At 36.2% G+C, this 17,637-nt stretch overlaps 2 protein-coding genes and 1 long non-coding RNA gene across 3 annotated transcripts; all 3 read right to left on the minus strand.

Moving 5' to 3' along the window:
• Window positions 1-456: 456 nt before the first annotated feature.
• Window positions 457-5,455, minus strand: LOC115987655. The gene is made up of 7 exons (XR_004091169.1): window positions 5,273-5,455; window positions 4,102-4,203; window positions 3,765-3,988; window positions 3,429-3,606; window positions 3,240-3,324; window positions 2,170-2,506; window positions 457-796 (listed from the first exon to the last, which is right to left on the minus strand). It is a non-coding gene; the product is annotated as an uncharacterized LOC115987655 (long non-coding RNA).
• A 4,329-nt stretch (window positions 5,456-9,784) lies between these two features.
• On the minus strand, window positions 9,785-10,513 carry LOC115985751. Its single transcript, XM_031108653.1, has one exon. It carries the CDS (start codon window positions 10,511-10,513, stop codon window positions 9,785-9,787), a length of 729 nt encoding a protein of 242 aa, XP_030964513.1.
• Window positions 10,514-11,601: 1,088 nt separating this feature from the next.
• LOC115985753 (putative disease resistance protein RGA3) lies at window positions 11,602-12,216 on the minus strand. The gene has a single exon (XM_031108654.1). The coding sequence runs from the start codon at window positions 12,214-12,216 to the stop codon at window positions 11,602-11,604; it is 615 nt and encodes a 204-aa protein (XP_030964514.1).
• Between the last annotated feature and the right edge of the window lie 5,421 nt (window positions 12,217-17,637).

Genomic DNA, 17,637 nt, shown 5'->3' on the forward strand with positions numbered 1-17,637 from the left:
TAACAAAAATTAAAGGAAGATAAATGGATAGTGGAAAAGTGGTATTAAGGTAGATAGTAGTCGGTAGATGAAAAGGTAAGGAGGGAAAAAGTTAGAAAAGGTATAACAATAAGTTGAGAAATTAATAAGAAAAAAATTAAAAATAAGAGAGAGAATGTTGAAAATGAGTGGATGATGTGGCCGTTGATAAAAGAATGTTAATTCATTCCATATTATTGATCTTAATTATGTGATGTAAAAAAGAGCTTCATTGCGAAATTTTTTTTTGTTTTTTTTTGGTTGTTTCTTCAATGATTTGTTTTTGTTGTATGGCGAGGCTTGTAAATCCTAAAAAAGGGAGAGTCAAAGTCACCCCAAACTTCAATAACAGAGGCTTTATATCCCTCACTATCATCATTTATAAAAACTCTACTTGTAACTAAAATTCATGATCCCAGACAAACAAACATGCAAAAATTCAATAATACCAATCAATAAAATGTTAATATAGTTTTAACAACTATAATCATTAATCTAAACACAATTGGATTCAAAAAATTGATCCAAGATAGAAATATTAAAGGTAACCAAAAATAATAGGCACAAAGTAGCAATAAACACAGATTGAAAATGATGATCATGCAAGTAATCAATAGGAATTTCACCTCACCCTTCGTCTTTAAAGTCTCTGTCTTCTTCTGTTTTTGTCAATCGCCTTGTTCTGTTCAGCTCCACGAAAAACCTTCTAATCATTGTCTAGTTCTTCATCCGCCATCCCAAATTCATTATCTTGATTGTCATCAATCCACATGCATGCCTAAAAGAAAAGCATAAGATCTGTGTCACATTATTCTAAATAGCCAAAATAAAGAAACTCCATAAAGACCCATACAATATTAAATGATCCTAAACCATATTCAATTACACTACAATAATCATGTTTTTCTTTGACCTCAAGTACAATGTCTTTCTGAAACCATTCCCTTGAATGAACTTTTATATGGGAAAAAAAAAAAATGAATCTACACAAACAACAATTCCTGGCTCTTTTTCTCAATGCTAATGCACCCCACAATTTCCTTAGTAGGAACACCAGATGGCCAACTTGATGGATAAACCTCACTACGTTTGACCAACTTTTCATCTTCACAATCCTGCTCAGGTTACAGCTGGTTCTGCCTTTACTTCATGTTGAACATCTTTCCTGATAGGCACTCCAGCAGACCAACTTGCTAAATAAACCATATTACATTTAATCAAATACTAATTTTCTACAAACTACTCTCAATGCTGTGCTGTTATATTATTTTTAGCTCAGGATAATGGGTGTAGAGATTTTTACATTACATCTTTTTCTTTTTCTTTTTTTAATTTTTAAATCTTAGCACCCAAAAACAACTTTTATATCATTGTGTAACCCCTGCTCTGACCACGTTATCCCCAATGGACCAAAATCGTAATTTATCAAATCAAGAAAGCAATAAATAACTCAATCTGCTACACAACTAAAAGAAGTGTTAGGGACCTTAAAGATTTCACTGGGAAAAAAAAACATGTAAACTGCCACATGATTTTCCTATAACCAAATCAATGGTTCTTAAGTTTGCATCTTGTATACAGGCTGACAATTCCAAAATGAAGGAATTGTCATGTTCTTGTGCTATGTTTGCCATTTACTAAACTGAAAAGGGGCAACTCAAGCAGTTGAAATTACATTAACGTCTCTAGCACCATGTCAGAAAGCAAAATGAAGGAAATAGGCAGGCCTTAAAGTTAGAATTAGTCGCTACACAAATAATCCTCTCCAAGTTCTTTCCTCACTATATTTCAAAACTAAGATGCTAACAATTGCCAGGCATGGCAAACAACACAGTTAACTCCAAAGCAAGACTTACATCCTAGCATCCATATATAGCAAAAATGAACAAGAAAAATAAAATATAATGAGAACCCATACCAATGAGAGATTAGACCAACAAGGGTCTCAACCCAAAAAAAGAAATCAGTTAATGGGAAAACAAGATAGAATGATTTGGTGGCAGTAGTTTGTTTGTGCTTTTGGGGAAAATTTATTAAGGGATGTTGGAATTTGATGGGATAAATATAGAAAAATGAATGCGCTAGAATTTAACTAAAAACTTGCATAAATATTTGTATTTGATGGATATTTTTACAAGAAAAGAAGAGTACCTCTAAATCAATGTCTGGAAGTGGAAGTGGACCGTCTCTTTGCACATAACAGAAATGAATTAGGATGTTTGGGATGTGAGAAATGTTAGGCCACTAATCTCCAATCCCTCTTTCGCAACGCTGCTTGAGAATTAGATAGTTCTCGATCGTTAATTACTTCAATGGAGTATTACGCAGGTAGTCTGGCAGAGACTTTAGATTCTTGCACCACCGAATTAGCAAGGAATGAAGACATGGCATTATTATTATTGGAGTATTAGTAACAAAAGCATTGGTATTATCTTTTTCTTCCTCTTCATCTTCTCTTCTTCCTCCCATCCCAATCCATTCTTCCCAGCTGTACAAACCCCCAAATTCAAGAGATTAAAGGTTTGGGAATATGATATCTATGTTGTTTTTGTTTTTGGATTCTAATTCTTCTTCTTCTTCTATGTCTATCCCCAAAATTTCATCTCCCACCTTTTTCACTTTTGGTGCATCCCAATGTATGATACTTTGAGGACCAGCAATATTGCATCCCAAAAATTGTAGTAAACATTTCTTTATGCTGGATGTAATACCATTTTTGCAATTAAACATTATTGGACTTGAGCCCCAAAACAAACCAATAATAGTTTGCAAAATTTTACAAAATGGGAGAGATTCAGATAAATCCGCAATGCAAGATGATTAAAAAGAAGAGTTTGATATTCAGTTCAAATTAGAAAAACAATATGGAAAAGGAAGGTTGGACTAGACCTCTTAATCCACAATTACACTATTGCATGCACAACAGGACATAACTATCGTGTCCTGATATATAAAAGCTAAAGTGATTATGCATAGTCACTTTTCCATAAGGGATTGCGCAATTAAGATAGATGAAAAAGTTGATTATGAAATTTATTAATAAACACTTTACCCAAAATCTAAAATGGCTTAAAACATAGATAACTACTTAATAGGATGATTTAAAACATAGTAATGATAGTTACACATTTACATCATTCTATTTCTTAATAATGTGAAAAGGCAAACAGAAAAGCACCTCATGAAAAGAAGTAGAAGAAGAAGAAGAATATATAGTTTACCTATACTAGATAAGGTATGAAGTATTAGCACCCAAAATTTATACCAGACTGTGCATCAACTCCACGAATAGTGTGGGCAATCAGGCTGCAAAAGAAAAATGTGATGATTAAACAACATAGGACTTTATTAACAGTCACCAGAAATGCATGCTCAATACACTTCAAGTCCACAGAAAAAAAAATGCAAACCTTCAATATAAGCATAATGACAGGGAGAAAACAGAGGACAGTAAGGCTATGAAGAATGAAATTGGAGGCCATCTTTCAGATCATCGCCACTATAATACTCTAGCATACAACACCATTCTCCATGCTAATAACTTCAAAAACGGGTTGTGCTACTGGCTTAATGAGCCTTGTCAGTGATCTGAATCATGAGAGACAATCAAACCAACAGATTAATGGAGAGAAAGATAGAACAAAACTGACCAACAGCATGCCAAATACAGAACCTAACAAGGCATCAGAGCAAAATTTGAAGGACAAATATGGGGCAACATTAAAATGTACAAAGGGAACACATACTTCCTTGGATGTTCAGAATCCACGCTCATATGTCCAAGTGCTCGCCCTCAAAACTCCCTTGTAAAGTGGGAATTGTTTCTTATGGCTGGATAATAAGCATCAATTAGAAGTAACGTATTTTATCTTGGACAGAGGAGGGGGGAGGATTAGGGATAGAGCACTTCTGTTTGTCTTGTGTTTTGTAATTACCTATATCTTAAGGTGGGAAAAAACTGAGGGAACTCCTTGAGTGAGACATGATTGACATGAGACAGCATAGAAGTCACAATAAACCAATAAGAAATTCAGTTCCCTTCCAATAATGTTGTTCTAGGTAAATGGATTATGCGATTGTTACCTAATCCAACTAATGAAGCCAAATTATTCATAATATCTTCATCCCTACTGACGGCAAGTTCCGATCCTTTGCACTCTTCCATGCTGAGAAAGAATTTGGCCCCTGAGACAACAAACAAGCATAAGATGTTGACTCAGAAACTTGATAAATAGCAAGTACCTAACCATATAACATTAGGACTAAATTATTAGCAAGTATATATTTGAGCTATGAGGGCTTCCCTCTTTCTTCTAAAAAAGTGTTACTTAAAAAATTAAAAAAAAAAAAAAAAAAAAAAAAAAGAGGTTTCAAGCATTCAAAATCATAGATGGAATGCCAAATAAAGGTGTTACACTTACTGAACAACAATCTAGTTTGCTTTTCATATGCTATCAAACTAGATGGACTATTAACGAAACCTGGAATTGTACACTAACAGCCTTCTGATGATAATGTTTAGATTGGACAAGGTCAAATGAGAATGGAACATTTTTGCATGATGTTCTTGAATGTGATCGAAACATTCCTGTGCCCATAAAGGTTGGAAATAGAAGTTACTGACTTTGGATTATAAAGCAAATGTAACAGCATCACAAGAAGAAAAAGAAGAATATAAAGGTACTTGTGAGTGAATTAGAATTGAAGAGCGCAGATTCAACCAATGTAATTTGACTTCAATGCCTTAATCTAACACCCCCCCGCCCCCATATTGACTTCTAATTCAGGTATGTCCATTTTCAAATTTTCATTCCAAATTTGTACAACTATCAAACCAATGGTAAGAAACCAGGGATCATCCCACTCTTCCCCCTCTACCAAGGCACAGAACTCTTTAATCACTAAGACAAGAAATCTATCCATATTCAACCTCCTAAATCCACAACATTAAATGTTGATAATTAGAAAAGTAGATGATAAACCTCAAAAACTAAAGCTAGAAGATTCATACATTGACAATTGGTCAATTACCAAGCTCACCTTTTATCTGCCACAATATAATATAGACTACTCTAGAAATGAAACATCATACACTTGCCTTCCTACCATTACAAAAAGATAAACAGAGTTTCTTTTGTGGCCCTTTGTCAAATGTGCATCCATGTGTGAAAATTTGCTTCAGCGCAAAATATTATGGATGGAGAAAATGATAAGGAAAATAGACAGAAGACTAAGAAGAAATATCTGGATATACCTCACTATAGAAGAGTATCCAACTCTTAATCCAATTAACAAAGCAAAGATATTTGTGGTTTCTTCTTCTCGCCTGGTGGTCACCTCCTATACTCGACAGAACACTTCAATCTTTGAAATAAGAAATAAACATCGGATATTGATTTAAAACTTGATAATTAGCAACTACCAAAGTCTATAACTTTCAAACGTAATGATTATAAAATATATATATATATATATATATATATATATATATATATATATATATATTTTGGAGCCTTAGGGCACTCTCTTTCTTAATAATTTTCAAGCATTAAAAACTCTAAATAAAAAGAATATGTACTAATGTTAGGCCAATTAACAAGATTTCTTTTCATGAGGCACCAAATAAGATTAACAACTAAAGATAACCAGCATACCATATTAAGCTTATTTTCTGCTGCATCTACCAATTAATGAAATTTTGAATATACACTTAGAGTCAAAGGAAAATATGAAGTAAATTCAAATGACAAAGGAACTTAACGCACCGTTTGTTTCGCTATAAAATATTTTACATATAAGAATATTTACTATAAAATATTTTCATTGAAAAAATGTTCAAGTGTTTGGCAAGATTAGACAATTGAAAATGTAAGCACAAACCAGCCACCCCCACCAACCACCCAAAATCCAGATCCGAAAGAGGAAAAAAAACAGCCACCACCGCCCCACTGCCACCAAAATCCAGTGACTAAACACCACCACCCACACCACAACAACCACCACCACCAACAGGAAGCGAGAATACCAAATGAAAACAAAAAATCCAAAATCAAAGATCAATGAAACCCACTCTTATTCGGCCACCATTACCATTGACATCGGAACCCATGCTACCATCGAAACCCACGAACCAGCACAACCACAGCCGTGAAGGCCACCAAAACCCAACCGCCAAACTCAAAACCAAACCTGAAAACACCAAATCCAGCCCACCAGAACCCGACACCGACGACTCACCCCACCACCGACAGAGAGACAACGGCACTCAGATCTGACGACTACCCACCCCACCACCGTCCTTATTACCGATCTGCACCGCAAAAGGGTAGTGTTCGTCAATATGCACCAACCTTATGCTCGACATCCATGCCGGAAACATTGATGCCGAGAGTCAAAGTCCCAAGGGACTGTGCCGGAGAAGGTGGAGCCAGTAATGGGTGGAAGAGAAGGATCGAAGGTGGGCTGGGTTGTGGAGAGAAATTGAGACGGCGTGAGAGTGAGAGAGAGGATGATCGGGACTGAGAGAGCAACAAATGTTAAATGTTTTACCAATATTGCAAGTGTAAAACTTGTTTGCCTTGGTTGTATTGTTTGACTAAAAATATTTTATCTTTGACCAAATGTTTTACTGTAAAATGTGAAAATATTTTCTTGAAAATATTTTTACGCCGAAACATGCTGAGCGTAAATGGAAAGGTATGTTTCCCTTTAATAGTGCCATGAATGGTTGGGAGCAAAGGGAATGCAACACACATTTTCAAAAGCATTGCTCGGAATAGCACATATAATGTACATGGGATCTGCAACAGAAGCAAAAGAAGACCTATTTTTTGCTTATCAGATTGCAGGAAAAAATATAGAAAGAAAAAAATAATATGAAGATAAAGTTTCAATAAGACAATAACTAACCTAAACATTTAAGACTAGATAACCGTCTTCTTCAATTCTGTGAAGTGATCCTGAGAAACATAAAAACTTGTGATGACTTGAAAAAAATTTCATGTTTGTGATCAGCATTTCCCTGAAATATGTGTATATATATATATATATATATATATCATAAACTCCAGCATAATTTTCCTTCAGTAAAATCAATTGGTCTTACGTTTGCATTGTGTACAAGGAATGACGATTCTTAAATGTTTCCAAATGGAAGATAGTGGCACCCAATTCACCAAATTGTAGTGCATTAGATTTACTACTAGTCAAACTGAAAGGGTGCCTTAAGCAGTTGAAAGTACTTTTTGTCTTACCATGACTGAAATCATAACAAAGGAAATTATAGCCAAGCCTTAAAGTTAGAATTAGTTGCTAAACAAATACTCCTCTTCGAGTTCTTTCTTGTAAAGTGATTCTCAAATTTGATTGGCTGCCTTAATTAGCCTTTGATTTCAGCACCATATTTCAACATTAGATTCTCAGCTCATCTCTCCCATGATTCTAGAGATTTGATCTGTATCAATTGGGAAACAATTATAGAGATTGGTTTGGCCTTTCCTTTTAGGTTGTAGACTCTTACCTATAAATACATGAACACAATGTAATCTTCTTTCAAGCCAATATATAGAATCTTTCTAGTCATTACAAAGTTTTTCTCTTCATTTCTCTTCTAACTTTCAAAGGTGATCTGCTCACAATTGTCAGGCATGACAAACAACACATTGGACACCAAAGCAAAATCCTAGCATCCATACCTTCATTTTTGAGATATCCGCAGACTCACATCCTGGAGAGCTTATATCCAAATTCTTAACCAGCTCCTTCAAGGTAAAGTGGTGACTCAGGAATCAAGCAAAAGTCCTCATCACAATTAGCATACATTGCTATGAATCCTGCATGAAACTATTTCAGCCACAAGATTTGGATGAAGCTAATTTAACTTCTCATTGTAAATTGGCTGATTTGATTAAGACGAATAATTGGAAGAGAATGTGTCAGAAAGATATAAGACCATTAATTGGAAAGATATAAGACTATTCTTGAGAATTTTAACTGGCCTAGGTTCTTAGCTACCAGATGGTTGTGCCCCACTTAGTACACTGGATTGGCCAGATATGTTCATTTAAGGATTCTTGACATTTGTTCAGATATAAGTAAACAAGTTTAAAGAGAACAGTTGAAGAAGTTACAAACAGAAAGATTTTAATATTAAAGGACATACATTATAGTACCATTGAGAGCCAACGAGGTTTCTGACTTTTTGCGTCATCCTTGGCCAACACATCTTTCTCAACCCTTTTGGACTAGGTTCAGTCTGGTTTCTGCTCAATAGTAGGCTGGCTTATAAGTGTCAAATCACCAACCAAGACAATTTCACTCCTTTACTCCATTAAAACCTTCCCTACAAGTTCAACCTCATGTAGTGTTAAAGAAGTTAAATACTAGCAGCGCATTAAGTGTTATAGAATTTGAATACTAGTAAGCTGTTATAGACAATCTTGTAAGTTAATTGCAGTTGGGCACAAAGAAACTGAGGTAGAAAGTCACTGTTATAATTTTGAAAGTTATCTGCTTCTCTCTTTTGTGGTTTTACCTGCTTTTCTATACCACTAAAAGTTTATATGAGGGTGGAGCTCTCAATTATGCCAAAGATAATTGTCACTTTTGTTACATAACAAAGTCATTAAGTTTTGACTAAACCCAAAAATGAAAAGGGAAATAAAGAAGAATTTCAACAACAATATAGAATTGCTTTAGTTGCTGGGTGAAGTGTGAATACTTTTTTTTTTCTCAGATTCAGGATGTAACTCTAGGTAAGTCATTAAAGAACAAGGGCATGTAAATAATGAAAATCCTCCAATAAACATGTATAGGCCTTGGGCTTTTGGTTCACTTTACTTGTATTGCATGGCACACATACTTGTATTGCACTTATAGTATACTCATAATTCTCTTATATAAAGGCACTCTTGTATATTTTATTACTTGAGAAATACAATCCAATTTTTCATTATTTCTAATTAGTTTTAGAAACCTGGAGAGTTTGGAGAGCAAAAGAGGTTTGTGTTTCCTTCAGGTTTTGAGGCGAGAGGCAAGACATCAAGCAAAAAAGAGCTAAAACCATTCCAAACATCAATGAAAGAGGCTTTATTTTCCTTTCCTATTGCAGCATCATCATTCACAAAAGAAAGCCATGCAATTTATGTAAGATCAATCTACAGCCCAAAATGAAGAAAATCTGCACATATTAAACCATAAAAGAATCAAAAAATCAAATCTAGGCAAATACCATAACAGCTTAGATTGAATTTTATTATGAAAAATAGGAAGGTTCATATTACCAATAACATATTAGATGAAAAATAATTTCAGTTAATGCTAATTATAGACAAAAAAATAAAGATTCTGCATGCAGAGAAATAAGAACATCTATACCAATGTCTTTGCAAATTAAAGCTAAATTATATGCTAATTTTTTTTTTTTTTTGAGAGAATTTTGGGCAGACAAATAGGATAATTAATTGCAAAATAATAGAATGAATAAAATGAAGGAGAAGAAGTTACCTATCAATGATGATTTTAGGGATGTGAGAAATCTCTTGAATCGATGAGACTTGGAGTGTCCAAACAGAGATTTAACTTTCAGACTTTGGGATGTGAGAAATCTTGGGCCAATCCCGTCCTTTCATTGGTTTGCAACATTGCTCAAGAACTGGACACCTTCGGATTTGCAATTCATGTTATGGAATAGTAGGAAGGAAATCCGGTAGTGACTTTAGCTTGGAGCACCCCGTAATTGACAAGGATTCAAGAAGTGGCATTATTTTTATAGGAACAAAACCTTCATCTTTTTTTCTTCCTCTTCTCTTTTTGCTTCCATCCCAATCCATTCTTCCCAGTTGTCCAATCCCCTAAACTCGAGAGATTTTAGCTTTGGGAATATGTCTTTATTGTTTTTGTTTTTGGATTCTATTCCCAGAAATTCATCTCCCACACTTTTCACATTATTTGCTCTCCTAATCACCAATGATTCGAGGAACTGAAGCTTACCCAAAGGAGGCAAATACTCCAAGTTATAGCAATATTTGAGATAAAGCAATTTCAAGCTGGTCAAGGACATCATCAAATTAGGAGACACTTTGGTGCCCTTGTAGTAAATAATTGTTAAAGATTTCAAATCTGAATGTGGCTCTAAGGCATTCAGAACTAATTCATCATTGTTCATTCTTCTTCTTTCTTCTTCCTCTTCCACTTCTCTTTCACCTATGAAGCCAAAATCTAGCTCCAAACTGCAAAGATGCATCTTCCTCTTCAACTGTGCATTCTCAGCCTCACCTACATCTACATTTCTAAACACATGTATTCGAAAAGTCCCTCGAAGTTGATTCAAATTTTTTAATTCTCCAAGTTTACATCCTTCTTTATCATCCTTGCCACCTATGTTGAAATCACTTAATGTTCTAATACAAGTCAATTTCCCAATCCCTTTTGGAAATACAATAGATTCTCTAGGAAGACTAACATGTCTTAAGTTAATTAATTTGCTCATCCCCATTGGTAATTTTTGAAGTCTACTACACTCACTAACATCGAAACTTTGTAAATTACAAAACTTACATATCGTTTCTGACAATTCAGTTATAGAAAAACAAGATAACTTGAGGTATCTTAAATGCATCAAATTTCCCACCTCATTTGGAAGTTTCATAATGGTTTCACCTTTCAAATGTAATGTCCGTAGACATGTGAAATTTTCAAATAACTTGGGTGGGACAGTTTGAGAAGACAAAAGATCCAAATTGAGAAAGCGTAGATTTTTCGTATCATAGATAGACTTAGGGAATGTTTCTTTAACTACTAATGACAACTGGCAAGCCCTTTTAAAGTCTTTCTCAACCTTGTCATCACTGTTGATTGTGAAGCATACATCTTTTGTCATTGACTGTGCAAAGTCATGCAAATATCATGCATTTTGCACCTTAAGATTCTACCATCACTCTCGTCTTGCTCAAAATCTTGGAAGAAAGAGCGCATGGCTAAATTTTTAAAGTAGTCTTCTGCTATGACTTCCTTTTTCATATCAACTACTTTTGAGTCAATATATCCTTGTGCCATCCAATGGATGACTAACTCAAGTCTATTGAAGGGATGATCTTTAGGAAAGATAGAACAATATAAGAGACATTGTTTCTCTGCTGGGGACAATTCATAATAACTCAACATCAATGACCCCAAAAGACCTTTTCCACTACCTTCTAATTCCCACAAACTACTCTGCAAAGCCATTTCCCACTCTACTCTATTTTTCTTGCCACGCGTGTGATTACCTAGAGTTTTTGCAGCGAGTGGCAAGCCTCTGCACTTTTTTCCTAGCTGTATGCCAAGGTCTTCTAGATCCTTATGTTGCCCTTGATTATGATTATCATCAAAAAACGCTATATTTTAGATAATTGACCAGCAGTCATTGGGGCACAATTCCTCCAAATTGATTATGTGGGTTTTAGCACTCCCCATCGTTTGTGCAACTTCCTCATCACGTGTAGTGACTAGAATTCTACTACCTTGGGCACCACATTTGAGAGTATTTTTGAAAGGCTCCCACTTTTCAGATTCTTTTGTGGAGTCTTTAGCCCACACATCATCTTAGACAAGAAAGAACTTCTTCCCCCTAATCAAATAAAAAACTATATCCAATAGAGAATTCAATGCAGTAGTAGTATTTTTGAGGGATTCATGTTTAGAATCAAGCTCTTGAATGATTGATTTGGCAACCTTGTACTGATCAAAAGGATCAGAAACACAAACCCACATTGTTTTATGAAAATATGCTTGCACCTCATGATGATTGTAGGCTAATTGGGCGAGAGTTGATTTTCCAATACCCCCTGTGCCCACTAAGGAGATGACAAGAGGATTGCTTTCTTCTTGACTACCCACGCCTAATAGGTTGTTCAGTAGACTATCCCTATACTTATCACGGCCAAATATTTTAGACACATCCACAAAGGACGTAGTTGGTGGTCTCTCATCTACTTTAGGTTTCCTATTCAAGTCAATCCCAAATGCCACTCTATGTTTGAGTATCTTATCAAAGGTTTGATTCAATTTTTGTATCTTGTGACCAATCTCATGACGCAGAGAAAGGTTATCAGCTTGACGAAAACAACATGATGGAGAGTGAAAGAAGGACCATACCTTCTTCTTTAGGGTAAGAGCCTTACTATCAGCAGCTTCCTGGGGGAATGAGCAAACTAGCATTGTGTAGCTTTTCTATGTAGTAAGTTAGGCAACTTTTAAAAGAATAATGGAAAGTAGCGTCTCGAGAAACTCAAGATCCATATTAAAACTCGAGTCCGAAAGGCTCACTTTGTGAATGTGAAAATGGCACATAGATCTCGAGTCTTTAAGACTCAAGTTTTATGCAAAACAAATTTCACCTATAGTGGCGTTTTTAAGCCTTACAGTGACGTTTTAAAGCCCTATAGCGGTGTTTTCTTGAAAAATTCTATAAGTATCCGGGAGATTTATAGTGGCATTTTTAAGCCCTATAGTGGCATTTTTAAGCCCTATAGTGGCGTTTTAAAGCCCTATAACGGCATTTTTCTGCAATTAATGGAAATAGAGTATTTAAAACTCGATTTTCACATGGATTTTTTTCCACATGAGATCCATCCTCCTACAAATCGAGACTTAAAAACTCGAGTTTTATCTTGGAACTCGAGTTTTAGACACTCGAGATGCTAGTTTTCAACATTGTTTTGAAACGTGACAGCTAACTAAATTTTTTTATATTTATTGTTATTTGGCAACGACGATCTCTTCTTCTTCTTTCTGAATTTTTAATTTGATGCTCGCAGTGTTCCAACTGTCCAACACGTCATCCATCCAATAAAATATGTCTTGGAGCTGCTCTAACCAAAGCTTCTCAATACACAGCTTCATTTGTCTTTCCTCAGCATCGTTCAACAATGCCTCGATAATTTTTAGATTGTCTTCAAGCTTTTGGACTTCTTCATCAACTCCAACAAGCAACTATAGCTCTTGTAGAGCCTGCTGGGCTGCAAATGAACCCAACCGCTTCAAGAGATCAGTAAGTAATGCATCAGCCATAGTTGGAGACTGAAAGTTAAGTTGGATCGACAAACAAGAAAGAAGCAGAAAGTGAAAATTGAAATAGAATAGCAAGTGCACAAGCGTAAGAATGGCAGATCCAATATTTCCGCCGTTATATACTTTTTTTTTTTTTGGGGGATAAATTACCTGTCAATTTGGTACTTAATATTTAAACTAATGCCGTCCATGGGTCGGGCCGGGTCGGGTTTGTATACCTGAACTTAACCCGAATGAAGTGGGTGGATAAAAATTTGACCCAAAACTGACCTGGAGAACTGGTCAAAATTTTCGGTTCGGATCTCGTCAGTTTCAGGTTGAATCGAGTTGGTCTCGGGTTTTATCACCTGGGCTGAAATCTGGCTAGATTCGTCGAGATCTGGCCTAGAATTCATCGGATAGCGGCGAGATATCGCTGAATCTAGACTAGATCTCGACGAGATCTCGTCGGATTTGGTTTGAAATTTGTAATAATTCGTCGGAAAGGATAAAGGATTCGGTTCAGGTCGAGTGCCACGGGTTTTGAAACGAAAAACCGACAATCGACTCGCAGGGGCTCGGGTTAGCGAGTTCGGAACCCACTTCCGACAGTCGGAGTCGTTGGATTGGGTGGCGGCAGGTCAGACGCGTGCGGGTTGGCCGGGTTGAGCGGGTTGCCAGGTCCCGTGGACCGTCCTAATTTAAACGTGTTAGTTTAGTTCTTATCTTTTTGATATTATGTCAAAATAGTCATGAATGGTACTTCCACGAGAAATAAAAATATATTTAAAAAAAAATACATTAAACCAAGGAATAGGAGTCTTTTGGCTAAATATTGTTAAAATTAGAGTTTATAGGTTGTATTGTGCAAAGTTTTTTAGCTAAATGAGGAGAGATGCAATATTCAGTATTGATGTTGCCGAAATACAAGAAAAAGAAGAGAGAAAATTAGGGACGAAGCCAGGACTTAAAATTAGGTGGAACGGTTTTATTGTTAGCTACATGTGGTGGCTTTAGCTTTCAGCTATGCTACTTAGCTGACAAATGTTTTTTTTATTGTTATTATTTTTATGTGTGTGTAGAGTGTGTCGTTTGTTGGTAAGGATAAAATTATTTGTTTAAAGTTTTTTAAAGGGCTTAGTTGTTTGTTTTTGGTAAAATTGGTTGATTAGTCTTTTTTTTTTTTTTTTTTGGCTTTGCTATTGCCTATCAGTAATTTTTGTTGTTGGGCTAATATTTTGGGCTTGTATGTTTTTTTTTTTTTTAAGATTTTGGATTTATAAATCTTTTATGGATTTTAAAAGGAGGAAAATACTAGATCTTCAAATTTTTTTACAAATTCTTGTGATTAGTGGTTATTAGTAAGTTAAAAAGTGATGTAAGTGGTGGACCCAAATGCAAACCAGTAAAAATTTACTACCTCAATAGTCCGTAAAAATGTTGTAAAAAAATTTGTAGTTGTAGCATTTCTCTTATAATGATCAATAAGGGAGACAAAATATAATTTTATTGATCGGAGTTGCCAAAATTAGTACCTAAATATATGGTTATATACTTATATTATTTTTTTAAAAAAAATTTGGGGAGGGGAGGGGGCATTGTCCCCCCCAGTCCATGAATGGCTCCGTCCATGAGAGAAACTGATCAATTTTGGTATTGATGTTGCCAAAATTCAAAAAAAAAAAAAAAATCTAACAAAAAATCTTATCAATTTTGTCAATTGGATTGTCGAAATTCTTTTCCCCCAGCCCATAAATTCTGCTCTCGGTTACTTTCTTTAAATTGTTATTTTTATTTTTATTTAAAAAAAGAAAAAGAAAACATAAGCCACCAAGTAGATCGAACCCATGAGGAAGGGTTATTCCACCTAAGAGCCAACCAATAGACTACTACATGAAATGTTCAATACAAAATGACTTTACATATTCACTAATATTATGCCCGTGCAATGCACGACTTAATAAAGAATCATGTGTAAACTAAAGAAAATAAGAAAATATTTTTTAATTTAATTAAAATTAAATAATAAAATATATTTAATTGGTAAATTTAATAGTTAAGAATTATAAACAACCCAAATTACTAAACATTAATATTTTACATAAGAATTGAATTTTTGTATTTGAAAGCGAGGGAGGAGGCACCGAATTTCAACCTGTTAAAACAAGGAGTTTAAAACTTCAATGGATCATGCCATATCTTGACCAATATCCTTTTTTAACACTATACCTTCAATAAATCTCATTTTAGCAATTATTTTCTTTTTTTATTCCAGTGTATATTTCAATTGACCCAAACTTGCTAAGCCAACTACATTTTATCCCTCTTGAGGAATCTTTGTTGCGATCATATCCCAATAGATTATGGTCGATGAAGATCTAATTAATTATGTTCTGAAAATTCAAGCTTATAGTAACTAAGCTTTTCAAAGTTTCCTTCAAACTCTATAGTTTCAAAGAGTTTTGTAAGGACCCGATTTGAGTTCTTAGCCCGATACGTGGATGGACTTAGGCCCAAGAACCCCAAAACAATGAATTTGTTGAGAAATGGATTGGAAAACTGGGCTTTTGTTGGTCAAACAATGAACTAGATAGGTTTGATGACAAAGAGATAAAAATGGATAACTGTAAAATGAAGAAAGAACGTCCTTGGCTAAATCTGAGGATGATGGTTCTTATATAATGCTCTGAGATAATGTTACAAGTTTGATTGTGGATTGCTATGGTATTTCTCTTCTCAATTTTTCAATCCCCCTCTTCTTTTATACTCTCCCTTCATTTCATCTCCACCTTCCACCTGTATGCTAAATGGCTAGTGCTGATACTTGTCCCATCAGCCCTTCTCATAAGACCTCAAGTAGTAGCTGTAAGGCTGAAATACACTGTTCAAGTATCACTTCCACATTAATGTGGCTAAGGGGTTACATGCACTGCATTTAATGCGGAGGCAGCAGCTTTCTCTCCAGATATTTTAGGGCTCATCCTTATCTTCTATATCTGTAGTGCCTGCCCGCCCCAACCGAATTTCAGGGGTTGCTACCCTTGCTGTTAAATTATCTTTCAAGACCTCGCCCAAGTTCAGCCGAGGAAGTTTTCATCCTCGGCCTACTCTCCGGAGCCATTTTGACCAAACCTCACCTTTTATTTATCAGCGTAATCTCCTCTGATGAAGACATCTCTTCCTCGAGCAAATCCTAGTCCTTGGCTTGGGCCACAAGCCCAATATATGAATAAATAAAAAACTTCAGGGCCCAGGGCCCTACAATAGCCCCTCGAGGTTCTTCTTTCTGGCTCTTTAGGAAGAAAAGAGGATCTCAATATCTTTAAATTAACTAGTCCTTGGCTTGGGCCACAAGCCCGAGACTAGCTTCTATCTCTTTAGCGTTCGAGGCACGTCCACATTAAATTCTGGCAGCTTTTTGTTCCCCACGTTCTACGGCATGATGCGAATCATAAGGTTAAGGGCCTCATTGGATCCTAGGATATAGGCCCATCTCGTCAAGCTTCCAAGCTCCAAAGTGTAAGGGCCAGAGACCCTCGCCTACATCAGATAAGCGTAGCCACTCCAGGTTTCCTCCTTCTTGGTCCAAAGGTAGAAAGTGAAGAAATCACGACCCCCATTCCCAAAGCTATACCAAAAGTAGGGGCCTCGTCGCTACAACAAACAACCAGTGCAACCATTTCATCTCATCCCCCCAGCATACAAGAAGAAGAAGTGGTAGAAGTAACAGATTTTGAGGACGAGTTTGAAGTTTTCAACCAAGCCTTGTCCTCGGACATTTCAAATCCTGATCTTGGCCTTCCATTCTCTCCAATAATCGACGAGATGGGGATATAACACAAACAGAAGACCAGTTTACTTGATTTAGTAGAGTCTCAACTAGGGAGGGATGCACCTAGGAAGGCTACCCAGACTAAGCTTTCCATTTCATCCCAGACTAGGCTTCCCACTCCTCCACCTACCTTGACCTCTTAAGCGACAGAACTGAAGAGGAAGAGAGAGTATAAAGGGAAGGAGGTAATGGAAGCTGGACAAACCCTTCCCCCCCGTGAGGACGAGGTTCAAAAGGCATCCAAACAAGCCAAAATGGGGCAGGAGGGCACTGAGAGGGTTGCCGAGAAGAGGACTGATCCCCAGGTTGGGCCTCCAGCCTAGCTCCCTGCCCCAATGTTGAATGGGGAACCTCTTTTTGCTAATGCCTCAATTCGTGACTTCCAAGGAGAAGTAGCCGCCTACGTGGCCGACGCAGTGGAGTAAGCCTTGTTGCTCCCCAATGACATGGCTACGAGATATGAGGAGACATAAGGTTTTTCTCAGTCTCAAAGATATCTGGTGATGGTGCGTCTCCCTCCTTTCTTTCTAACTTATTTGCCTTACTTTCCTCTTCTGATTCTTTTTTCTTTCCTTGGCAAGCTATTCAAGCATCTTTCCGGGCTGAGGAGAGAGCCAACTCCTGCCATTGACAGATGGAAGAGGAGGAAAGGAGGCGCAATGCTACTGTGGATGCATTCCACGTGGCCAAGAAAAGTATCCAGGAGCTTAAGAAGAAGCTACTGGAGGAGGAGAAAGAAAGGAAGTATGCAGTAGCAG

The sequence above is a fragment of the Quercus lobata genome, chromosome 4 (genome assembly GCF_001633185.2).
Source record: "Quercus lobata isolate SW786 chromosome 4, ValleyOak3.0 Primary Assembly, whole genome shotgun sequence".
Classification (NCBI taxonomy): Eukaryota; Viridiplantae; Streptophyta; class Magnoliopsida; order Fagales; family Fagaceae; genus Quercus; species Quercus lobata.